The sequence below is a fragment of the Myotis brandtii genome, unplaced genomic scaffold (assembly GCF_000412655.1).
Source record: "Myotis brandtii unplaced genomic scaffold, ASM41265v1 scaffold111, whole genome shotgun sequence".
Classification (NCBI taxonomy): Eukaryota; Metazoa; Chordata; class Mammalia; order Chiroptera; family Vespertilionidae; genus Myotis; species Myotis brandtii.
This window is the reverse complement of record NW_005353789.1, coordinates 2,004,142-2,031,244: the sequence shown is the minus strand read 5'-3', so window position 1 is coordinate 2,031,244 and position 27,103 is coordinate 2,004,142. Positions and strand designations below refer to the sequence as shown.

At 40.9% G+C, this 27,103-nt stretch overlaps 1 protein-coding gene across 2 annotated transcripts in view; it reads right to left on the bottom strand.

Moving 5' to 3' along the window:
* Positions 1-27,103, bottom strand: part of RASGEF1B (RasGEF domain family, member 1B) — a 548,743-nt gene that overhangs the window by 153,453 nt on the left and 368,187 nt on the right. For both annotated transcript variants that reach the window (XM_005857414.2, XM_014544657.1), the window contains one exon: positions 13,093-13,176. In XM_005857414.2, the coding sequence (XP_005857476.1) occupies positions 13,093-13,176 (84 nt within the window). The remainder of the gene's footprint in view (positions 1-13,092; positions 13,177-27,103) is intronic.

The window sequence follows — 27,103 nt, the reverse complement described above, 5'->3', positions numbered from 1 at the left end:
GCACAAATTTTTGTACACCAGGCCTCTAGTCTATATAATAAAAGCCTAAGCAACCATTACAGCAGAACGACCAGATGCGCACTGATCACCAGGGTGCAGACGCTCAACGCAGAAGCTGCCCCCTGGTGGTTGTCCCAGAAGCTGGGCTCACGGCTGTTGAGTGCAGCAGCGGTGGCGGGAGCCTTTCCTGCCTCTGTGGCAGCACTAAGGAGTAGTGAGCCAAGCAGTAAGGAGCAGTGAGCAGGCAGGCAGTAAGGAGCGAGAGCTCCTGGACTGGGAGAGGGATGTCCCACTGCCTGCTTAGGCCCAATCCCCACGGGGAACAGGCCTAAGCCAGCAGGTGGACATCCCCTGAGGGGTCCCGGACTGCGAGAGGGCACAGGCCAGGCTGAGGGACGCCCCCCCCTGCACAAATTTTGTGCACTGGGCCTCTAGTATAATTATAAATGTATATTTTTATCATAGTAAGGAGTTGTATGAGGATTCTTTGTTTTTTATATGTTATCTCCTCTAAAATAAGTATATCACTACATTTTATTATTTCAAATACCAGTATTGACTAATACTACAGAATGTACATTTTAGTGCTACAAACTCTTCTTTGTGGGATATTTAATCATATGTAAAAAACTCTCATCTTTTTATACTTTGTGTTTCCCTATCAGAATGCCTAATTTAAAACTGGTTAGATATTTTTAAGGTACAAAAGACCAAACTTTCTCTCATGACTGACCTCCTAGCAAAAGCCCAAGCTGGAGCCAGGAACCATTTTTCCTTCTCTCTGTACAGAGAGCATCTGCAAACACTGACCACAATCACTCTTGCTCCTAAAGGTACAGCAGGTGGTTCTAACTCCCACTGCAATGCTATTTAATAAAATAGATAGGGTAGAATTCCCTAAATGGGGTAATATGCCTATCTTCCTCAATTATCATTGTTATCCTATCTAATAAAAAGGGAATATGCTAATTGACCCTCACACTGTAGCAAAGATGGCAGTGCCCACAGCCAATAAGGAGGGAATATGCTAATTGACTGCCCCACCCTCAAAATGGCAGTGCCCACAGCCAATAAGGAGGGAATATGCTAATTGACTTCTACGCCCTCAAAGATGGCAGCGCCCACAGCCACAAGATGGTGGCGCCCAGTCCCCTCAGCCCCGCCAGGGCGGCAGGTGCATGGCAAGGCTGGGCCTGCCACCAGGCAGGTCTGGCCTTCCTGCATGCCTGCCTCCTGAGTCCCCCAGCCCCCTTAGCTCCCCATTGCCCAGGGCTAGTCCTAGGATCAGGCAAGCCTTGGATGGCGGCTTCCCAGCCACCCAGGGCTTCCCGGGGCTCAGGTAACCAGGGCTGGCGGAGACTTGTGCTGCCAGAGCGGCAGCAGCAGAGGTGTGATGGGGGCATCGCCTTCCCCTGATCGCTGGGTTGCCTCCCACCCCTGAGGGCTCCCAGACTGTGAGAGGGGGCAGGCCAGGCTAAGGGACCCCCACTCCAGTGAATGAATTTTCATGCGCCAGGCCTCTAGTCAGTTAATAAGGAGGAATTGACATTGGCCAAGGTGCTATCTTCATGCTCTCAGATAAAAATCTTTCCTTTTCTTATAATGAGCTCCAACATAATCATCAGCATTAATCATCTGTGAGGAGTATTCAACTTTCCCCGTCCATAAAAGTTTAGAGTCAGGTAACTAGCCAAGAGAATTCTAAAATCTGTAAGTGGGTAGAGAAGTTCTAAGTTGTGGGGTTGTATGAGCTTTGAATTCTGGGTATGTGGTGAAAGGAACAGACAGGGTATTCATAAGCAGAAACAGGATTTCCAGAGTATTCAGTGCGTAGCATGTCATGTGTTGAGCCACACACTGCGGAGTACAAAGATAAGAAACGTGCTCCATTACTAAGAAGAGATGGAATACAAGGGAAAACTTTCAACAAGGTAAGAGCAATGCTGCAAAAGAAAACATATAAAATACAGTTTTAACTTAGAATAAAGGTTGAAGAAGGGGTGGGAGAGAAGTGGAAGTGAATTGTAAGAGAGACTTTGAAGAAGAGAAGGGAATGAGGTGGGAACAAGTAGAGGGAACAGCATGCACAATGGTACAAAGTCATGAAGTGGAGAGTAGTGTGTAGGATTGGAGAGAATGTACAATGGGAGCTGAGGCTGGGGAGGGATGATGGGGTAGGTATATCACACATGCCTCACTCTACTATTCAGAGAGATTTAGACTAACTCACTAGTCAATAGGGAGCCACTCTACCTCTTAGTCAAGTAAGGATCTTGATCATATTTGCAATTTGAAAGGATAAAACTCTGTAGTGGTATTGGTGAGGTATTGAAAAAAATAGGTGAAGATACAGAAAACAGTTAGAAGGCTCATCAGTAACCGGATGAGAGATGATGAAGGCCTTAATCACAGCAATCACAATGGGGAAGGAGAGGGTGAATGTTAAGGATTTAGAATAATGTGAACTGGGTGCAGACTCAATGGATGAGGGAGAGGGGAGAATTATGGATGATGCCAAGTATCTGGCTTGAATTGTTGGGTATAAGGTAGGAACATTCATTGAGAGAGGAGGAACAGAACATTTGTAGAGCAGGTGAATCAAAAGAAGGGGAAGAGAAGCTAATTAGTTTAGCTTTGACCATGTTGAACAAATGAAATAAGAGACTAAAGAACATTGCTCAGGGAGAGAGATCAATTTAAAGAAAAAAGTGTACCAGGAATGGAACACTGGGGGACACAAAATTTGAGGTATTGTTGAGGGAGAATGAAATAGCAAAAGAGGTCAAATGAGAATTAGAAGACAGCTCTCATAGAAGCCAAGAGAGGAACAACTTTTAAGAAGAGGTCAATGGCATCAAGTTAGAGAAGAATTGAAATGTACTCTGGGTGTAGCAGTTAGGATTTTCCTGCTGACCTTGGCAAGATCACTTTCACTGGTGCAGTGAAGGAAGGAAACAACTTCCTCTCTCTCTCTCCCCCTCACTCTTCTACTTTGTTTTAATCTCAACATGCCTCTTATGGCTGATTCTATTTGAAAGTTCTTAGTGTAAAAATTGCAGTTTCTGCCTCATGCAAATGAATAGAGCCTTTTAAAAGTTATTCTGGCCCTAGCTGGTTTGGCTCAGTGGACAGAGCATCAGCCTGCAGACTAAAGAGTCCCAGGTTTGATTCCGGTCAAGAGCACATGCCCAGTTGCATGCTCGATCCCCAGTAGGGGACATGCAGGAGGCAGCCGATCAATGAGTCTCTCATTGATGTTTCTATCTCTCTCTCCCTCCCCCTTCCTCTCTGAAATCAATATATATATAGTTATAGTTATTCTGTAAGCAAACATCTTTTAAGGTAAAGTTGAATTTATTCACTAAGCTATTCATTAGAGAGGTTTCAGAAGGCACTTAAAGCAGCCTGACCCCAGGTAATCAGAAAACGGCAATCTTAGATACAACAATATAAAAATGTCTTTCCCTTTCTTTTTCTACCACTTCCCTCTCCTTCTCAGTAAGCAGCTTCAATATGGAGATAATTATTCGTGGTGCTTTGGGGACATAAATAATGAACAAGGCACAATCCCACTCCACCCAAGACCCCAGCCAAGCTAATTACAAGCCCCTGCAAAAGACAGACATGCATTCAGCCAACCCTAAAGTAAGGTTGGTTAAAATAAATGCCCCTAATAGTAAACACAAAGTTCTATGGGGGCCCCCAATGTAATTCCCCATCTCTCATAAAATGCAGGAAATGACCTTTAAAAACATAGACACAATTGGGGAGTTCATCGCTCCACTAATTACCTCCCTGCTCTTCAGACCATAAACCTTTATGCAATCTGCTCTCTGTTCACTTCATTCGTGCTCATTTATTTTACCAGGCAGCCAGACTGTCTATATGAAAAATCTAACAGGCATCAGTGGCGAGTGAAGATTTTAGGCTTTATTCGATCTTTTTGTTAAATTGAACTTTAACAATACCACTTTTCATCGGGTGTTAAAGTTCTTAAAATTAAATGCAGAGCCTCATGGATTCTGTGAGCACCAAGCCTCCTTCTCCCAGAGGAGAAAAACTGGGACACAAGTTATCTGGAATGGCTTCTGAGGAATACTATTTTGATCGGAGTCACCTCATGGTGATATCTTTGCAGTTCCTACCCCTTTTAAAGTTCTTTGTAAAGCCACTGCCTTTAAAGGGCCAACCTAACGCTGCATGCTCACACATTATTTCCCACTTGCGCAGGGTTGCTATTTATAACTGGGGCCTTTCGGAAAATGAAAATGAAAAACTGTAGCCAGAGAGACCCATAATATAAGCCAGGTCATACTTTTTTGGGAGGCATCCTTCTGTGTGCTCTCAGCAATCTTTGATTATATTTCAAATAGAAGTAGAAAAGAAATCATCCAAATAAAAAGGCAGGTGGTTAGGGCAGAGGTTCCTGAATCAGGCATGCCTGGTTTGGGATAGCAACTCTACCATTTATTAATTAGTCTGTGACCTTGAGTAAGCCCTTTATCCTCTCTAGATTTCACCAGTAAAATGATGAAATGAGAGGCTAGATATGAAGAACTTATGTCAGTTTGGTCCTGGGTTCTCAGACAATGGTAGGTATTATAATAATTATTATTGCTGCTAATGTTTACACCAAAGGGCCCTAGATTACCATTTATAGCTCACTGCCTCACACATGGATGGCATTCAATGTCTGTTTATTTCTTAGTGGATGCTTGCCTGGCATAGAATGCTTAGAATGCAGTATTTCCAAGGAGGGCTTCCTCTCCTTGGGCTTTCTCAAGGGTACCCAGAGTATTCCAAAGGCAGCAATATTGCATAAATTCTGCATTAATTCTGCTGATAACTCTGTAGGACTATTTCTCAGAATTTAGTGATATTACTTTTTTTATCTATATGAATAGAGAGTATGTATGCTAATCATGGGTCATCTTTTTTCCCTATCCCCAGGTGGGACAAAGTAAAGTTTCTTTTTATGTCACTAACAGAGCAGGACAGCATTTTTACTTAGCATTTTCCATCAGAAGTTCCACTTGATATTTTCAAGCTGGGTTCTGGGAGACAAATTGGGGCAGTGTTAATGGAAAAGGGTCAGCACATTGAGACAAGGATAGCATAAACAAAAGTTCTGTAATACAAATATGACTCCATGACCCTTTGATAATGGGTAGTCCCCAATAGTAGGGGTGTGGAGATTACGTGTGTGTGTGAGGGGGGAGGGCTTTTAATAATCAGTTATCTAATATTTAAACATCAAGTACATCCTGTCTGTGCATTCAGGCCATACATGTGGTACCATCTATTTCAACCTTTATAGATAAGCTGTAAAGCAAGACCAGAATAACAAGAATGATTTGTGTTTAAGTTTGTTGCTTCTTATTTTTATAGCATATGGGTATTTGCCTATTTCTGAATAAATTAATTTTATAAACCTAATGAAGTATATTCTACAGATATTAATTGTCCATACTTCATTTACTTCCTGCTGGCTTTGGGAGCTGGCATTAAGTATTTTTATATGTTTACAGGAGGACATAGATTGAACTGCCATTGGTGTAAGCATATTTGTTTTTTTTATATTTTATTGATTTCAGAGAGGAAGGTAGAGGGAGAGATAGAAACATCAATAATGAGAGAGAATCATTGATTGGTTGCCTCCTGTACTCCCCCTACTGGGGATTGAGCCAGAAACCCAGGCATGTGACCTTGACCAGAATCCAACTGGAGACCCTTCAGTCCACAGGTCGACACTCTATCCACTGAGCCAAACCAGCTACGGAAAACATATTTGCTAAATCTTATTTCAACTCTTTGGAGCATAGAAAGCCTGTTGATAAAGCCATCTAGTCTGTTAGCAATGTTGGGATGGATAGACTTCTTGTCTTTGTACATCAGACTGCACTTCTTATCCAGATGAACTTTCATTTTTGGACCTAATGTAATAAAGCCTAAGTTGTGCTTCAGTGGTAGTGAGAATCCAGGATTCTAAATGTAAATCTATCTCTACCTCTGGTTATTTAATATTTACAGAATAGTGTTAATGATATTGATTTTAAAAATTATTTGTCTTCAGTAGTTATAGTAGGCCACTACCTCAATAATCATATGAACAAAGATGAGAAGATGAAAATAGCTGCCTGAATAACAAATTAAGATTCTGTATTCATTTATCCATCAATAGACAAGCACCACCTGCCTACTACGTGCATGTCATTGTGTCAGGCACTTTGAGGAAAGAGATGATGGGAAGAAATGGCATGGACTCTAATGGGTGCAACAGTTAATGTTTTAAAGGGCTAACTTATTAAGTCAAAATAATAAGTGTTGCCCAGCCAGCATAGCTCAGTGGTCGAGCATTGACCTATGAACCAGGAGGTCACAGTTTGATTCCTAGTCAGGGCGCATGCCTGGGTTGCAGGCTCAATCCCCAGTGTGGGGCATTCAGGAGGCAGCTGATCAATGACTCTCTCTCATCATTGATGTTTCTATTTCTTTCTCCCTTTCCATTTCTCTCTGAAATCAATAAAGATGTATTTAAAAAATAAGTGTTATTTTATGTAAAATAGAAGGGGAATGGATCTAGGATAAGGTATGATAAAATGATTTATTCATCTCATAAAATGACAGATCCTACACACAAGTATTAATAGAAATGTTATTTGACCAGATAATGAATGGGTTCCATTATAGTGCTTGAGTTTGAGTATTATTAGTAAAAATTTGTTTGCCTCAGTTTTTCAAAATTCAGTACATGATAGATAACTGTGTTTACTACATTCAGAACTCAAAGACAGGGTCCTCTGCTCAGCAGAGTTCTGCTCATCACGTTAGTTAGTCTCTGTATCTCTCCTTCTCATCCAGGCTTGATTTGACAAATATGTGTCAGCAACTCAACATTTTAATTCCTTTAACTGATATGTAATATACCAGACTCTGCCTTCTACCTTCGCTGGATTCTAAATGATTTCCCAAAGAGCATGCAGCCCACTCTCCCTCTGCTCTAATTGTGCATTAAGATACCACTGCAGCAACTGGATCAATGGCCAAAATAGTACTGGTATAGACAAGATGGAAGTGGATTTCTGTCCCAGGCAATAGCAGTCTGAACACAAGCAGCCAACAGTTCTATGGAGTCAGAAATGCCAACTCTTCATTGCTGTTTCTCAGTCATATTCTCTTGGTCTAAGGTTGATCTTCCAGCTTTCTTACCACATGTGTATTCCAGCCAGCAAGAGTGGCCTGCTTTTCCTATAAAGGGCATGACTCAGAAATTGCATACATCACTTCCGCTCACATCCCGTTGGCCATAATCTCACCATATAGCCACTTCTAGTTGCAAGGGAGGCTGAAAAATGTTCTCTTCAGATGGGTCGACATATGCCCTGCTAAAACCTTCATTATTTTAGAATAATAATAAGAAGAAAATTGACCCCTTAACTTGAAAGTTTCTTCTAGCTTGTCACAAAAGCCCTAGAATAAAAATACTTAGCTTAATGTATTTTTGCTTCAATGACCAAAAGCTAAATACATAGAGACAGAGATCCAGTCAAATCAGGGGCCCTCACACTCAAAAAATTAAAATTATGTTTATCTAAAACTGCAGGAACTATAGTGGCTTGCTTTGCTCAGCATTATTATCTTCTGATTATTCCATTCCTGACTTTCAGTATTTTGGGGTTTTGGAAGCAGCAGAGGCCACAGACTAGTTTGTGAAAAGAGACGACAGGAAGAAATGGCATGGACCCTAATGGGTGTAACAGAAGATGTTTCTTCATCTTCTTGGGTCACTGAGAGCCCTAAATATTAAGTCCCAGGGTGCTTCTCATAGAACTGGTGCTCTCTCTCCAGACCCTTCCATGACATTCAATCATTCTCCACTGGCTGCGATTTACAAAACTACTCCCAAGATGCCCCCTGTTTGCTAAGATAAACTTTCCTTTGGAAAGAAAAATCCTCTAGTGCTAAAAGGAGCTAAAAATTAAGCTATTAAAAATGGGCACCTCTACTTCTTTTCTTCCCACAGATGACTCCCAATTTTGAAATACAGCAGCTCTATATTTTGTTGCTTCTGAGTTCACCAGTTCCTTTCTTTTTATCTGTTGTTTATCCAGTCACTTCCACCTCGCTCCTCCAGTTTCCCCTTCACTCTCCCAGAAATAAAGGAGGCCTAGGGAGCCTGGTTTGCATTCTTAGCCACCCTTCCATTTAATAACACTGCTATCCCTCAAGGCAGTTTATCTCTCCATTTCCTTCTGGTTAAATCAAATAATGTGTGACAGTTACATTTCTTTTGACTGAGGACAAGTTTACCTGTCACCTAAATTACTTTGGGAAAGGAAGCTTGGCATAGCCAAGGTCATGGGCATCTCCTAATCCAAAACAACTCCACCTGCTTGGTATTCTGTGCAGTTTCCGGAGGTCATGGCACTTCACTGGGTTGTTCTGACTTGGTGTGATCTGCTCAGTGCTTTGCTGAGTTGAAATAATGCTTCTTTCTGCCTAGCCTCTTGTCTTGCCAGTAGCTCCAATGAGAATTTTGTGGCAGAGCCTGGTAGTTGAATTTAATGTCATCCTCTAATGTTACCTACCTCCCTAAATCCCTGCTTTTGTCTCTGTCATCCTTGTCTAATTCCCTTTCAACCATCTGCTTTGAATCTGCCATTAATTTATTGAAATCCTGAAATCCCTTTTGCATTTACTGTTACCCTGTGTAACCTCTTGGGGGGTAACATTCTTATTGTCAAATACATTAAAATAATCAGTCTTAATTCATTCTCCAGGGTATCTCCTATAAATTACCAAGGAAGTCTTCCAGTTATAACATTATGGGATTTGGGGGAATATGTTAATTTTGAGTTTTCACCACACAATATTTACTAGCTGCCGGGTCATCCCCTGGAGATCCCAAGACACATATTTTTAACATTTGCATTCTTATTTACATAAATTTGTATGCTCCATTCAAAAGGTTCTGACTCCAATTATGTAAAATAAAACACATAACTCCTCTTGATTCAACGGTGGAAAACCACATATTCCAGTCATTGCTTGGCCCAATGATTTCCCTGGCTTCCCCTTTTTGCTCCAAGAAGTTTCTCTCCTTTATTCCTATCATCATCATAACCATTAATTCAGTGGTTCTCAACCTTCTGGCCCTTTAAATACAGTTTCTCATGTTGTGACCCAACCATAAAACTATTTTCGTTGCTACTTCATAACTGTAATGTTGCTACTGTTATGAATCATAATGTAAATATCTGGTATGCAGGATGGTCTTAGGTGACCCCTGTGAAAGGGTCGTTCGGCCGTCAAAGGGGTCGCGACCCACAGGTTGAGAACCGCTGATTAATTTTAAAAAGTTGTGGCTTATTTGTAAGACTGGAATTGGCTCCATAATATCCTTTTTCCTATCATGAGCTCACTTTGGAATCCTCTGTTTTCCAGCCGGGGGTTTTCACACCTTTCCTGCCCCCATAGCACTGAAACATTATTCCCTGGTTCAGTTTGTGGCACCATAATTTGGGCAACAGAAATCACATCTGGGTCCAGCTTACAGCCTTTCGCCCAACAGAAAGCTTCTTGACAGTGAGAAAGAGAGTTTGAATTCTAAGCAGATTAATTACAGGTTTCAATTATCCACCCCAAATGCTGCCTTCCATTGACCCCTGTAATTAAAGCTTGACTTTGCTTACATTTTCAGCATCATTTTTCATCTCCAGGTGGATAGATAACAGCTGATTGCAAAGTGAGTTCATTTGTGTATTTTAAGCAAGAGTATTACGCCCAGAAGCCAGAGCTATGGGGAGAAAAGAGAACAAGAAAATCCTCTGGGAGCAGTCCCACTCAACCCAAGACAGTCCTGGTGTCACTCACAGACACCTACTGCTAACTCCGCCCTGGCAGGCGAGGGAGAGCTGAGAATCCACAGCAAATATCACTAAACCAAGAATGATCATACTGCATTTAAGTGCCTTCTGCTCTCTGAGAAGCATTCCAAAACCCCCTGCCTACCCTTCTTACACTGCTGTTAGTGTTTCTGATCAGGTCTAGGAAAACACGGAGTAAAAGTCAAGGCTGTCTATTGGATGAAAATAAAGTTTAGTCAAAAGAGACCCTCTGGGGTTCATTGACTTCTGACCTCAGCCTTTGAAATGGCTTCTTTCTGTTCTAACAAAGTGGTGGTCCATTTAGAATCTATATAAACAAAATCAAAAGAGGTGGGGCTGCAGAGGACAGAGGCGAGGGCAAGAGAGTGAGTGTCAGAGCGGTTGCCAACACACTTTGTGATGTTCAGGGCGTGTTTTGATTATTTGTTGTTTTTATCTTTGGGCCAAATGATACTCCTCTCACTTGAACTGCCGTCAGCAGAGGGGAAGTGCAGACCTCACAGAAACTCAGTCCCCGGCTTGGGTCGCTCCCCTGCTATGCCTGCAACATGTCAGCAGTGCTGACAGCACTGCCAGGAGGCTTCCTGTGCAGCCGGGACCTCGCACTCTGTAGACAGCTGCCTTGCCGGACTTGCCACCAGGGCAAATTTACCAGGAATTGCAGGAAAAACAGATTCATTTTCTTTGAGAAAAACGGCAAAAACTCGGATTCTGCCCACATGTATCTATAAGTTGGAGAGAAAGCCCTATTGAAAGAATTGTTTGTTTTTGACTCGTCCCTATAGTGACTATGTTTCATCTTAGTGGCTGGACTATGTGTGGTCTAGAGATGCAGGACTGTAGCAGAGGACAGGAAAGTGTGGGTATCCAGGTGGACTGTGGTCCTTCTGTTGAGGTGTGCCTGGAAAGTGTCCTTGATATACTGGCCAGAGTTTTACTTCTCTTCCTCACATAGGACACCACCTTCTATAGCTCCCATTTCTTGAGATAAGCAAATTGAGGATGTGTTTCCTCTAAGCTTACTATGTGTATTGCTTTGCATTTATTCATTCATTAAGTTCATTTGCATCATGTGTTGAGTTCTTGATACATAGTGAACAAAATAAGTTTTAAAATATCCTTGTTCTGCCCGACCCCAGTGGCTCAGTGGTTGAAAGTTGACCTGTGAACCAGGAGATCACAGTTTGATCCCCCCATCCCCCTCAGTCAGGGCACATGCCCGGGTTGTAGGCTTAATCCCCAGTAGGGGGCATGCAGGAGGCAGCCAATCAATGATTCTCTATCATCTTTGATGTTTCTATCTCTCCCTCCCTCTCCCTTTCTCTCTGAAATCAATAAAAATATATATTTTTAAAAATACTTGTTCTTGTGAATTTATATTAAATTATTTAATCCTGGTGACAGTCCCAGGAACAGGTAATATTATGATGTTCTTTTTATACAGGTAACTTGCTCAAAGTCACATAGCCAGTGAGTGATAGAACTGGGATTTGACCCCAGGCAGGCTGGCTCCAGAGAGCCCATACTCTTATCATGTGGCTCTACACTCCATGGTGGGACTAAGGACATGATTTTAGCAGTTCAGGCAAAACCCCATAATTTCTCCTCTAGAGGCATCTCCCACAAAAGAGTTTAAATAACTAATCTGTTTGAAAGAGGTAGTATTGTGGCTGGATTTCATACTAATATGTTGAAGGGGATCAGAATATACCACCTCAAAATATGTCACTTTGGCATAAGGATTATTTTGAGATGAAGGTGAAACAGCACACGAATCACACTGACCAGCTTAAAACTGGTTCTGCTCCCTTAAAGCAGTTTGGCGATTAATTCAACCTGAGCTACTATACAGAGACAGCACTGTGTGTGTGCCGCCCCTGTCCTCAGGATGAACCAGAACCAAGGATCTTTAGTCTACAGAACTCAAGTGATAGAAATTTGTCCACTGGAGCCCTCTACCAAGCAAGAGTTCCTTCAGTGAGGAAGAGCTGGTTCATGGATCAAATATGGATAAATCAAAACACTGACCAATCAATCTCTGCCAGACCAGAATTCCTTTGTGCTTTCTCTTGCCTCTCACCCTATACCATAATTGGTCAAGTTCCAAAACCCTCCAATCAAAACTTACCCCACCAGCATTACCTCATGTTTCCCTATTCTCCCTAACCCTTAAAACTTGTCCAGATCCCCTAATGAGGGAGACAGATTTCAATGGCGCCTCCTGTCTTCTCTGAGTTGACTCAGCATTAAATAAATCACTCTTTTTTTTACTCTAAGATCAGTGTCATAATTTTGGCTCCTATGTGCATACAGGAGTGGGCCCTTGCTTGGTAACAAAGGCAACTGAGAAACAGCAGATGCAGGAAAAGCTCTCTGCTCTCCCCATTCTGTCTAAAAACAGAGCATACATTTCCCTTTGTAAAGGTAACATAAATTTGTAGCAGTATCTTCCTCCCTTACACCAAGAGGATGAGGACTCTTGACCACCAGAGATGACTCTTATCAATAGTAAAGGCACCAACTTGAGTCTGTGTAACAAGCCTTACTAAATCACTTATCTTCCATGAACTTTCCCCATATATTCACCTTCTCACAATTTAATGGCCCAAGAAGCCTCAAACCTATTTTCTTCCTCTTGTCACTTTTCCACAGTTTATCACACTTTGTTAAAATGGCATATAAGGCTCAAATATAACTACTTCTGTGGGTCTTCACTCCTTTTCTATAAAGGCCTCCTTATTCACAGTAATAAGCCTTTTCTCCCATTTATCTCTTTTTGTTTTTCAGTTTAATTTGCATTGCCCCAGGTACTGAACCTAAGAGAGTAGAGGAAAATGGCTTTCTCCTCCCCTACAATGTAAATGACTAAAAGCACCCTCTTTCCTTCTAACAAGTTTTGACAAACAGGGGAAGTTAAATCAAAGACCTGAGAAACCAGGACAATAAGGGAAGTTGGGAGGACATCATCAGGATGGATGTGGAAGCAAAAGCAGAGATAAGAGAATCTCAGATCAACATTTTCTCTGCTCAACATTTTGTATAGGGCAAGTGCCACAAGGGCCAACCAAATAGCTCCAAATTGGATTTTACCAGCCACTTTTATAAGATCCACTTGATTATGTCTCCCAAATAGCTGAAGACAAAAAGAAATAATAGCTAATAGGCTAAAATCATACTGTTCAACAAGAAATAGATTCATTCTTACTTTGCCAATTGGCTTCTCAATCAGAGGGCTTGTAAAGCAGACTGGAGTAATGCTGTTGTACATCGAAGGTTTCCATTGCTGTTCCTATAAGAAAGGAAATAGAGATTTCAGGGACTTGGCTGGCTTTCCTGCTGGATGGAACCATTTCCTCATTTCTCACAATAGTGCCTCCAGCACTTAAACTGAATAGTTCATTTAAAATACCTGAATCGACATTTTTACACAGGCATCTTCAGCTTGCAGTTTGTGCAAATTCAACCTTGTGCAGGGACATATTACAAAATGATTTATGACATTTTGAAGGAAGTCATACACAGATGTTGACATAAATGCAGAATATTTTCAGTTTAACCTGTTCTATCTTCATAGAACATAGATCAGACTATGTGAATCCTTTTATAAAAATAACTTTACTGCCCTAACAGGTTTGGCTCAGTGGATAGAGCGTCGGCCTGTGGACTGAAGGGTCCCAGGTTCGATTCCGGTCAAGGGCATGTACCTTGATTGCGGGCACATCCCCAGTGGGGAGTGTGCAGGAGGCAGCTGATTGATGTTTCTCTTTCATCGATGTTTCTAACTCTCTATCCCTCTTCCTTCCTCTCTGTAAAAAAATCAATAAAATATATTAAAAAATAACTTCACTAATATCTCATTGCATAAAAACAATGATCACAGTTAACTTCTGATTTTCAACATTTGAATCTATGTGGAATATAATTCACAAGTTCTCTACCTGCTTTTCAGAACCCTGAAAAAATGTGGCCCTTTTGTGCTTCAGCTCCAACTCTGTCCCACAATTTAATCCAAATCTCAAATGATATCTGGTCAATGTGTGATTTTTAACAGACTCCAGTCTATGTTGTCTTGTTGGTTTGAGGTTTTTTCTCTGTTCCTGATTCCTAAAATATTCTTTCCTCAGTATCTTCGTATGATTACTTACTTGTGCTATGAAGCCCAGCTCAGATTCCCTAAGAAATATTTCGCTATTTTCCTCAACTTCTGAATAGAGTCAGAATAACTTTCTTTCTACCACAGGATCCAGGTACTATTATTAGAGTATCCATCACTCTCTGTTGGGCACCAAGGACAGGACTCATGCCTTAAGTATTTCTGTATCCTTCATAATCCAACACATGTCTTACACATTGCGTGGTCTGAATGTCCATGTCCCCACAAAGTCTGCAGGTTGAAATCCTAATCCCCCAGGTGATGGTATTACTGTATAAGGCCTTTGGGAAGTGATTTCAGGGGCGGGCAAACTTTTTGACTCGAGGGCCACAATGGGTTCTTAAACTGGACCGGAGGGCCGGAACAAAAGCATGGATGGAGTGTTTGTGTGAACTAATATAAATTCAAAGTAAACATCATTACATAAAAGGGTACGGTCTTTTTTTTTTTTTTTTTAGTTTTATTCATTTCAAACGGGCCGGATCCAGCCCGCGGGCCGTAGTTTGCCCACGGCTGGATTAGGTCATGATGGCAAAGCCCTCATGACTGGGATTAATGTCTTTACGAAAGAGGTCTCAGAGAGAGTGTTTGCCCCCTTGCCTACGTGAGGATACAATGAGAAGTTGGCAACCTGGAAAAGCGACCTCACCTGACCATGTTGGCACCCTGACCTCAGATTTCCAGCCTCCAGAATTGTAAGAAGTAAAATTTCTGTTGTTTATAAGCTACCCAGTCTGGGATATTTTGTTACAGCAGCCAAAACAAACTAAGACCTACCTGCAGGTGCTTTCTGTTAGAGGACTCTCCTTTTGTCAGCTGAATCTTTCTTTGTACTAGTATAGTCACTAATTTCCAAACATCTTACCAGATCCAGCTCTCCTCAACCCTCAGCTCTCCATCTCACTGTATACATTTTTCACTTTCCTTCAGTCTTATTAGAGGAGACATCAAGATGCTTGTTATAGGAAAAAGAATTTAACTGTAGGTATAATAACCCCCTAAAATGAAAATGACCTTTAAAAATGAATCCACTAGTATTGACTCATCCTCGCCTCCTGCTGTCCATTAATTGGCCATGTTTCTTGAGTGAAAAAAATTTTTTTCAGTAGTCTTAGAAAAGGAATGGAGAATGACCTGCTGGAATCTCTACCCCTGCTGTTACTAATTATTTTAACCTGGGCAAATTACTTGTACTTTCCACCAGGGTGGCCCAGCCTGTAAATGTGTTTTGTGTTATTTACACACATCTCACAGGGTATTTTGAGACTAATTGTGAAGATATCTGTGGCCTAGAAAGGCAAAGCATAATTCCTGGGGAAGAGGCCCTGCAGTTTACCCCTCAGGAGAGGCCATTCAAACCTCTGATTTCTTCTCCTGAAAGCGGGGGTTATGGCTGGATTCTGAGCAATGTGGATTTCTGTCCATTAGGAGTTAAACAGAGACCAGCAACTCATTTCACAGGTCATGTTCCAGCCATCAAAGTTTAATTACTATCAAACCCAACTGGCTCAGGTCCCTAATATATTAGTGAATACAGGAATAAACGTTCCAAAGGATCCAGTTACCAAGTCCCACCTTTCTGAGATAAAAAGACATTGAATGGCACCAGGGTAAAGGTCAAAACAGATCAACTTGAGACTACAACTTCTTTTTTTAATGAAAATAACAGGTTCCGTTTTGATGATTATGACACATGATTCTGTTTCAAGGAAGTCAATCTGCACACAGTAGATGAATCTGAAGAACTCTGCCCTTCACCCTGAGACTGGCCTAGTTGCTATGGCAACACATAACTAGTTTTCTTAGGTTGTTGTGAGCCTGATTTTCTTTAGGTTAAAGATTCTCTTGATACTATTTGCACTGGGTGTTCTTAAGACTAAAACAATCCAGCAGTTGCAAAACATAGATTTCTCACCTAGAAATTATTTGTTTGGTGGGAAAATATGTGATGATTCTGGGCCATACATCAAAGGAAATGTCTGCAAAAATGGGTTCAAAGGCAAAACACTGAGTAGTGAGGGGCATGTAGTTATTACTAAATAGGGCTTCCCCTCCCCTATCTCCTTCCCTCATTTCAGGCTTTGCACACAGGGTTTTGTTGCTGTTGTTTGGATGGTTGAGTGGATAGTGGCTGGTGTTAGACACTGCACATATAGCTCACTGTTTGCTGAATGTGGGTGCTGAGGAAGGACTTGGACAAAGTGGAATAACAGAGAATAAGAGAAAAGGCAAGTCAGCCATCCTGAGAAGCTACAGAGCTGCTCAGAGATCTCCACATCAAAGGTACCTGGTATTACTTTTCTAAGACTGGATTCCTAAAAGGAGACCAAAGAAGTGGTTAAAGACTTGAACTGTAATTACAACCTTCAGTGTTTATTTTGGTGCCTGAAATATAAGATCAACTCCTGGTGCACAGAAATAATCTAGAATTCTTATGAGGAAGAATGGCTGCAGGGATCATCTGGCGGCTCAGCTAGTTGACTGAGCAGTGGAATTCATCCAGGGGGCATCTTCATAGGGGTGCATCACTGGGCAGCTCATACATTCCTAGTAATTCTGAAGGAAAGAATATGTCCTCTCTTAGAAATCTTCATTTTATACTCCATAGAGAACACGGCCATTGATGTCCATCAACTGCCCGTTCTTCCCCATACCTAGGACTAGTGTGTTCTGTTTTGAAATGGAAGCAGATTCTACCTTAAAGATTGTCATCCCTCTACCCAAACTCAGCCTGTTCACCCGTTATTTCTCCAGAGCAAAAATAACTGCACCTTGCCTCCATAGAGTGCTTTTCAAGAACTGCTGACACAGCACTTCAGTTGCCCCTCACAAAAGCCACAAGCTATTTCTGGGTCCTAGGATGTTGAAGGATATTTCAAACATTCAGTGGGAACTGAGGAAGGAGAAAGTTCCTGAAAAAGAACATGGTATAGATTGTTGCCATTGCTCTGGTCCCTGCTCTCTCTGCCTCAGCCCCCAACCTGTTGACTGAAGCCAGCTAACAGGGTTTTGGGTTTGCCCCACCCATCCCAGCTGGTGTTCATTCCTTGTTAGGGTCAAGCACACAAACACAGAGGTGAGGTGGCCTTGGGAAGGGAGGAGAGCTGGGTGGAGGGCCATTAAATGTTGACTCACTCGGGCTTGGCCAGACTTCCTCCCTTTTTCCACACTCCAGTACAATTTTGGTGAACTTAAGTAAACTGTGCATACTGCTAAGCATCCCAACTTCCTTTTGGGTTTTTATCACAGACCCACACCAGCTCCGGTATATGAAAATCCCCTCCCCTCAACACTTGATAGTGAAAGCAGGTCACAGGGAAGAGCATACTTATAAGCATTCCAGTTTTTAAGTTTTCTGGGCAGAATCCTGTTAGAGCCTGGCCTGCTTCTACATTCTTCAGCACCTCCCTCGATACCAATTTCCCCTTAAATGCCCCGCTAAATATGTGCATTTAAATTTCCATTTCTTGGACATTTTACATGCTGCTTTTTAAAATGTCCCTTGTGCTCTTTCCTTCCTTCTCTCTGTTTTATGCATCTTCAGTACCACCTGCACCTACCACAAGGCTACGATTACAAAGTACATTAAAATAAGTGCTTTCGAGATACAGCAAATTAAAGGGACTTCTGAAAGGAGGCACATTCCCTTCCCCATACTCTCTTGTCTCTGAGTCTCCTGCCAGCCTTTATCCAAATGCATGTACATTTAGGTACAACACCACTTTGTACCTCACTCTTATACTACTTAATACCACGTGACATATTTTCTGTGTTGTCACATGATCTTTGGATGTATAATATGTAATGACTACATTATGTTCCATCAACAGAATAGAGTATGTGTTTGATATCTTGATAGACAGCTGGATTGGTTTCGCTTTTTCTTCCTAAATTTTTTTGAAATTAAAAAGACAGTTTTACTGATACAATTCATGTACCATACAATTCACCCATTTGAAGTACACAATTCAATGTTTCTTTTATACTCATGGGGTTGTGTGGTCATCACTACAATGTAATTTTAGAATATTTTTGTCCTCTGCCAAAAGAGACATTTCCCTATTGGCAGTCACTCACTACTTCTTCTGTTTCCTTCCCCAGCTCTAGGCAACCATTAGTTTACTTTCTATATCTATATTTTTTTCCCATTCTGGAAATTTTATATAAGTGGAATCATATACTGTGTGGCCTTTTATGATTTTCATTTGGTATAATATTTTCAAAGTTCATCCATGATCTAGCATGTATCATTACTTTATCCTTTTCATTTCCAAAAGTATTCCATTGAATGGATATATTAACACTTTATTTATCTATTTAGCCACTTGAGTTATTTCTACTTTGGGACTATTATGAATGCAGCATCTATGAACATTCATGTACAAGTTTTTGTGTGGGATGTATGTTTTCATTTATCTTGGTTACACATAGGAGTGGAAATGCTATATCATAAGGTAACCATATGTTTCATATTTTGAAGAACTACCAAACTGTTTTCCCTGTAATTAACACCTGGAGAAATATACGTGTTTGTCTTTTTTTTTTATTATTCCTTTTTTTAAGTATTTTTATTGATTTGAGAGAGAGGAAGGGAGAGGGAGAGAAAGAAATATCAATAAGAGAGAAACATTGATTGTCTGCCTCCTACATGCCCCTACTGAGGATCCCGGGCATGTGCCCTGACCAGGAATGGAATGGCGACCTCTTGGAGTATGGGACGACACTCAACCAACTAATCCACACCAGCCAGGTCTACTTTCTTGTCTTTTGAATCATTTCTTTGGAATATATTTCCAGCAGTAGGGTTCCTGTGCCAAAGAGAATGGACATTTTTATGGCTCTTGTTACTTAACTACCTAATTATTGCTTTTCAAAAGGATTGGACCGGCTTGCATAGCTACCGCTCACATGTATGTACACACACATGACTCATTTTTTTTTCACAGCAAACTCATGAGGATGATGCCACAATTAACCTCAGATTTATAGATGAAAAACTAAGAGCCACAGAGGTTAACTAACTCAGTGTCAGATGACCAATCAAAGCAATACAACACCCTTTTTATGGGCTTCATTGACTTAAAGTGTCTGTACTCAATGTGTCCCTGGTTTTAATGAGTAATTGCTGACTATAGCTTTGTCCTGTAATTTCTTCACTGGTGTCATAGTGAAACAATAACTTGGAGTCAGAGGCATGGGATCGAATTCTGGCCACATAGCTTGTTAGCTTTGAGATCACTAGTAAGCTGTTGGATCTAGCTAAGCCTCCATTTCCCCAAAGGTAAAACAGGCATCACAAGCTAATGTGGAGGATTAAGATGTGGTTCACGGAAAGAAACTTACATAATAAGCACTAATATAATGTTTTGTTAATGACAAATGTTTTATTGCTATGAAATAGGCATCTATGAATCTCTATTATAATTTAATAAATAGATTTCCTCCCCTACTGTCAATCAAAAAATCATCTTCCAAGTACTATCACTTAGCTCTGTAAGAACTTTATAAGAATTTATATATAAAAACATTGATAAATGTAAAATCTATAAAAATGTTTCAATAAAAAATATAACAATTATAGATTATAACAATTATAAAAAGTATAATAGATTTTTAGATTATTGCATAGGTTTAAATAAGTATATTTAATTTTTAAGTTAAAAATATTCAAAACATCATTATAAATCATAATTATGAATTTTAATTTACTTAAAATAAAACATATATCCTCTAAAATAAGCAAATATTTTAAACATTTTAAAAGAGTAATTAATTATGAGTTAATAAAATGAGCATAGGCTCATAAAAGTAAATGCTTTTAAAATAAGTATATGTCTGACTCTCAGAACCTTGTAAATAAAAACTAGTGATATAGTGGAAAGAGCCCTGGCCTTCTATTCTGAAAACTTGAATTTGAGAATGGCTTTGACACCTACTTGATATATGACCTCTTTGGGGTTCTATTTATTTTAGCATTTAAAAATATATAGTGTGCAATATGCTTTATTTTAGGAGATCCAAAAAGGCATTGTATCTGAAACCACTAAATCAACAATACATACATATTATACATCTCTTTGAACCGTCAAAACCAAGACATGGCCTAGTTATACCACACAATGGTCCATTCACATGTATGATATGAACCTTACATTCTCCAGGAGTTCAGAAAAGAAATTGAAAAATGGGAAGTCATGTATTCAAACATGAGAATATATCACATAGAAGAAGAAATAGTTCTCCACAGTTCTCATATGTCAGTGGAGATGAACTTCATACACAAAATGATGCCACAAGTATGGGCTCTAAGAAATCCAAACCTAAAGTGATCACAATGGAACTTCAACAAGAGGGAGGGAGGGAGCCAGGGTGCTATAACCTACTCCTCTGCAAATGAGGGCAGCAAATTTGAGGATAGGTATCCATGAGTAAGAGGCATGTTATGGGCTGAATGGTGTCCTTCCAAAATTCATGTGTGGAAGTCCTAACTTCCAGTGCCTCAGAATGTGACTGTACTTAAAAGTAGTGTCTTTAAAGAGGTGACTGAGTTAAAATGAGCTCATTAGGATGGGGCCCTAATCCAAATGACAGGGGAGCTTAAGCAGAGGAAATTTATACATTGACATACGCAGAAGGAAGATCACGTAAAGATACAGGGAGAAGACAGCCATCTACAAGCCAAGGAGAGGTCTCAGAAGAACCCAACGCTGCTGACACCTCGATCTGAGACTTCTAACCTGCAGAGCTGTGAGGAAATAAATTTCTGTTGGTCAAGCCACCCATTCTGTGGTACCTGGTTATGGCAGCCCTGGAAAATTAATACAAGGCATCCTAGCCCTTCTGCTACATTGCTAGTCCAGATTTTCAGGTATTAGCTGATCTTCCCTGGTTTGTGCCAAAAGCAGCCTAGTTACTGAGCAAAAAAGATTACCAACATCAGGGGGAAGGGCTTTTAGGATCAGAGCCATTTGGGAACTTTTAGGCTGTTATTGTAGGTGAAAGTTTCCAAATGAATTGGAGAGAGGCTGCTGCAGTGACAGGGGACAAAGCAGATGCAGGAGTTTGAATGGGTGGCGTTCTGTTCGTCTGTCCTGAGCAGGCCCTGGGGATACTCACGTGAATAAGAGGGCATCTTCTCCTCAAAGAGCTCCCCCCAAGTCTAGTGGGGAAGAGAGGAAAACAAATAATATTCAAGAGGAGTGTTGCATATTGAAGATACAGGTAAGCAGAAGGTTCAATGGGAGCGGGTGGAGGAGCGTCCAGCCCCAGCCAGGAGAGGAGTTCCTGTGGCTGGGGGGCTTCCAAGAGGGGGTGGTGCAGAAGCTGAGTATAGGACAGAACAAAAGTTAGGTAGACAAAGAAGTGGTGTGGGGCTGGGAGGAAAGGAGAGGGCCTGGGGATATGAAAAGAAGTTTATGGTGTTTCAGGAAGAAAAAAATATCATGAGTGCAAGAGGTGAGCAATAAAGGAAATGTTAAATTTTTATGTGAGCCACAAATAATTTGGTGCTGTGATATCTTACCGAGTGAGACAGAGGTGCTGAGATGGTGCAGGAAGGTGTGCAGGAAGCACAGGATTCTTTGGTAACCATGTTTGAATGGATTACTCGGCCACCAGACAGGAGTATGCATTTGAAAGGAGGAAAGACTGTAAGCGAGGGAACCAGTTAGGCTGCTGTTGCCACAAACCACGAGAGAGAGGCTAGTGATTGAAAAATCTGGACTAGAAAAGTAGCAGAAGGACTAGAGAAAGGAAAGACTCAAGAAAGAGGTTGGAATTAAAATCATCAGAACTTATACATTGCTTGGAAGTGGAGGTTGAGCTAGGAAGGATTACTGGCAGATTTCTAGGGAGTAAGGAAGTGGAGATGAGGAGTAAAGACTCTTGATAGGGTTCCAAGAGAAAGGAAGAACCTGGTAAGGGTGCAGGTGAGGTGCACAGAGGGAGACTTTGTTTGCATCACCGTCTGTGTAAGGCGCTAAAAGATGCAAAGAGCATTCGCCACTTTGGAGCTCTGACTTTAAACATACGTATTGGTCTTCGACGTAAATTTGTACAGTAATCCCACTTTATCCATAGTTTCGCTTTCTGTGGTTTCAGTTACCCACAGTTAACCATGGTCCAAAAATATTAAGTGGAAAGTTCCAGATAAAGGACTCATAAGTTTTAAATTGCGCATCATTCTGAGTAGAGTAATAAAATATCGCATTGTCCCTAGAAGGTGAATCATCCCTTTGTATTGTCCAGCGTCTCCACTATTTACCCGTGAGTCACTCAGTAGCCAGCTGGGATTATCAGATTGCTGCCAGCATCAGTGCTTGTGTTCAGTCAGTCTTATTTTACTTATGGCCCCAAAGTGAAAGAGTAGTGATGCTGGCAGTTCGGATATGCCAGAGAAAAGGCATAAAGTGCTTCTTTAAGTGAAAAAGTATGTATATAGAGGGAAAACATAGTGTATATAGGGTTTGGTACCACCAATGCTTTCAAGCATCCACTGGTGGCTTTGGAACATATTCCCCCACAGGTAAGTGGGAACTACTGCACTACTTTTTGGCCTTAACCTGCTTTCCTGTCTCAACTTGAACTTTTTGCTGCAGTCAAAATTGTCTGCTCGCTCCTATGAATACACTTTACTTATTTATTCCTCAGTTGTTCTTACACCTTTGCCTCCCCCTCCCCCCGGCTCCATCCACTAGCTGTGGGAACGTGGGAAAGTTGCTTTGCCTTTCCAAACCTTAAACTTCCTCAGACAGAAAATGAGGATAATGGTCATACCCGTTAAACAAGGCTGCATCCGGTAACGCAATTCTCATTTGTAGTTTTTTTAAGAGTTGTCATTGGTTTGGGAATTTTTTGATATATATATTTGTGTGATTTTAATAAGAAAGCACATATTATTTATCTCCACTTCCCATGATTCTAAGTTCCCCAAGGCAAGGACCTTCTCTATTCTTATCTATCATTGTGTCCCCAAACTTAAGCAAAGTATCTGGCATATCATTGGCACTTACCAAATATTTATTGAGTAAATAAAGAAATACGTAAATGAGGAAATGAATGAATTCCTGAGACAGTTCTTAAAAGATAAGTAATAGGGAATACAGTCAATAATATTGCAATAATGATATATTGTGTCAGGTGGGTACTAGACTTATTGGGGTGATCACTCCATAAGCTATATAAATGTCTAATCATTATGTTGTACACCTGACACTAATATAATATTGTATGTCCACTGTAAATGAAATAAAAAATTTTAATTAAAAAAAAAGACAAGAGAGGGATAGGCACAGAAAATGGGGTAGAGATTTCCAGACAGTACATATATAGAAAGATGAGAGAGCAATTGTCTTTGAATGATTGCATATTTTCAGAAAGGCCATAGTGTCCTAGGAGGGCCAAACCTGAGGAACCTTGATTATCTTGAAGATATGCAGGAGCCAGCAATGTATTTTAGGTAAGAAGCACCTGAATCGGCTCTATGCTCTACAAGAATCACTTTGGTGTCATGGTGAAGAATGTATTAGAAGAGTATGAGGCTGGAGGCCTGGAGATCAGGTAGGTTCCTGAGAGCTGACATAAGGTGGTGACATTTGGGGATATAGAGAAGAAATTGGATTTAAGAGAATCAATTTATCACCCTCCTACAGATAATTGCTGATCAATATCAATTTTTTTAAAAAAATATTACTTGGCTCTTTATGCTTAGTGAATGCCCTCACTCCATCTTGTATATATATATATCTTGATATTAAGTAAATATTGTGTCTTTGTGTTCCCAAATAAAAAAAAAAAGGAATGAAGGTGACTCTAGAGTTTGAGTAGGGAATATAAAAGGAAAGGTGTTAATCAAAGGTATAAAAACTTGCACATTGACTGGGGATGCTGAGTCCTCACCTTAACTTTCAGACTAAAATGTGCTTTTATTCCATGATAAACATAGTAAAGTGAAATATATCTTAATTTTCTCTCCTTGAAGCTGAAAGATTGCTCAGAGTTACTCTAATATTTCTAAGAAGTATATCCTATCTAATAAAGAGGTGATATGCTATTTGACTGCCCCGCCCTCAAAGATGGCGATGCCCACAGCCAATAAGGAGGGAATATGCTAATTGACTGCCCCGCCCTCAAAGATGGCAGCGCCCATAGCCACAAGATGGCCAGCCGGGGAGGGCAGTTGTGGGCTATTAGGCCAGCAGGGGAGGGCAGTGAGGGGGGATCAGGCCAGCAGGGGAGGGCAGTGAGGGGGGATCAGGCCAGCAGGGGAGGGCAGTGAGGGGGGATCAGGCCAGCAGGGGAGGGCAGTTGGGGCAATCGGGCCGGCAGGGGAGCAGTTAGATGTCAATCAGGCTGGCAGAGGAGTTGTTAGGGGGCAATCAGGCAGGCAGGCAGACAGGCGAGCGGTTGGGAGCCAGGAGTCCTGGATTGTGAGAGGGATCCGAGATTGGAGAGGGTGCAGGCTGGGCTGAGGGACAACCCCCACAAGTGCACGAATTTCATGCACCAGGCCTCTAGTACAATCATAAAATGTCTAAACAATATAGCCCTTAACTAGTCATTCTAAAATTTTATTGCGTTACTAGAAATTAAGTAAGGTCAAATGGCAGATCACAAACGGAGCCATGACCCATGGGCATAATTCTCCCAGACAGCAGAGAAGTGGTGCAATTTCAAGTGCAAAGGTTAAGGATGTCCCACCCACTGACTGTCTGCACCTGAAATTTCTTTTACAGGGCAAAGTCATTCATTCTACAATTAATAGACTCATCATCAGGGTGATCATAAGTTACATAAATGCCTAATCACTAAGTTGTACTCCTGAAACCGACATAGTATGTCAACTATAACTGAAAAATAATTTTTAAAAATCTAAAAAAAAGATTTTAAAAAGGCAAAATAAATTATCAAAAGACTTAGTGTGTAAAATTTCTTGGGAGAGATGACATGTTTTGTTTTAATTCACAACAAGGGGGAAATGACTGAGGAAAAATAATTTCTGAAGATCAGGTTATGATAGGAAATAGAGCAAAGAGGAGTAACCAATGATTGCAATTGAAATGAGGGGTACAGTGGGGTGGTTGATACAGCAACTGCCCCATCACTGGGTTTTGGGGTTCTCGGATCACATGCTACAGTGATACATGGGCCAAAAGCATTTTAATCTTTAATAGGGAAAAATAAACATTCTTAAAAATATCATTCAGATTGTGACTTCTACACATATAATTTATATCATTTTATGAATTTAAGTGGGATTATGGTTATAATTCTCAGGAACCGGAATGGTGATTTATGAAAGCAGTAATTGACCCACCAATAGATGAACTTCTCCTGATGGCAGGAGAGCCCTCCCTGGGTTGGACTTTAGAACAAAACCAGAGGTGAGTCCTGCTGGGGCGTGTCCAGGACAGTGTCTGGCGTGGGGTGCACAGCACAGTGCTGTATGTTTATTTACATTCATGTTGAGTCAGCTGATTTACTTTATTACATGTGAGTCATTATCCAAACTGCATTCACATTAAAGAGAACAGAATCTAGTTTCAAAAGAATTGGATGTGAGACTTCTATTTTAAAAAACTTTTTTTTAAAATATATGCTTTTATTGATTTTAGAGAGAAAGAGAGGAAGGGAGAGGGAGAGAGAGACAAACATCATTTTCAGAGAGAAACATCGATAGGCTGCCTCCTGTACACCCACTACTTGAGAACAAACCCACAACCTGGGCATGTGCCCTGACTGGGAATCGAACCGGAGACCTCTTGGTGCATGGAGCCACGCTTGACCCAATTGAGCCACACTGGCCAGGGCAGACTTTTCATTTTTGATGCCTGAAAAAAGAAAGAAAAGACACTACTACCTTTCTTTTCCCTGCTCTACCCAACTCAGCTTTGTTATGAATGGTCGCTTTGGTCAGACCTCGTGATTGAGGCATGACTTACAAACCAGAGCATATAGACATCCATTTTAGTTTCTCTTAAAAATAAGAAAAAAGAAAAAGAATTTATAGTGATATCTATTTTAGGATAGCGGGTGCCTGCCAATGACATTTTTGTCTGAAATCATATTATGGAAGGTAAAAACTGAAAAGCAGATATGTTTCAGAACACAGAGTCACCTCTGCCCCTTGTCTCTTAGTGGCTCTGACTTTCTTCTCACATCTCTAATCAAGGCAGTCTGGGCTTCCCAGACCTCTCGGGGCAAGGAGGTCACAAATTTTCTCTACCTCCTCTGGGGCAGATAGTCTGCTCAGCAACCTGGAGGCCAATCAAGGCCCCATCCAGGTGGAAACTCCACTCAGCTATTGCTCTAAAGCAGGGGTGGGGAACATCCAGCCCGTCTGGCCCTGTCAAGGCAGTAAGGGTGAGATAATTAAATGTTTGACCAAATATAGCAGGCTAATTTTTAACTTGATAATTTTGTATGGCCTGTGAATGATGTTATAAATATCCAGATGGCCCTTGGCAGAAAAAAGGTTCCCCACCCCTGCTCTAAAGGAAGCCACTATCCTGATCTTTAACACCATAGGTGCCCCCAACCTCAACCTTGAACTTTATATAAGTGAAATGATACAAAAATGTATTCTTCTGGATCAAAGATACTATACAGTATCTTTTCCTTAATATTATGTTTTTGAGTTGCATCATGCCATCGTATATGTCTTATAACTGGTTCACTTTCATTGCTGTATAGTATTCCATTCTCTGACTACGTAACAATTTGTCCATTTCACTGCTGATGGACATTTGGGTTGTTTCCAATTGAGGGCTATTGCACACAAGACCATTCTGAATATCTTTTCCCATGCCCTTGCTGCACATATGTATGTTTTCACTATGTGATATATAGATGAGAGTAGAATTGCTAGATCATAGACTCTGCATATACAGTACTCAATTTTAGTAGACAATGCCAATTAGTTTTCCACAGTGGTTGTACCAATATGTACTCCACCAAATTTATAGTTTCCTCAACAGTATCTTTTAATGCAGTGGTTCTCAACCTTCTGGCCCTTTAAATACAGTTCCTCATGTTGTGACCCAACCATAAAATTATTTTCTTTGCT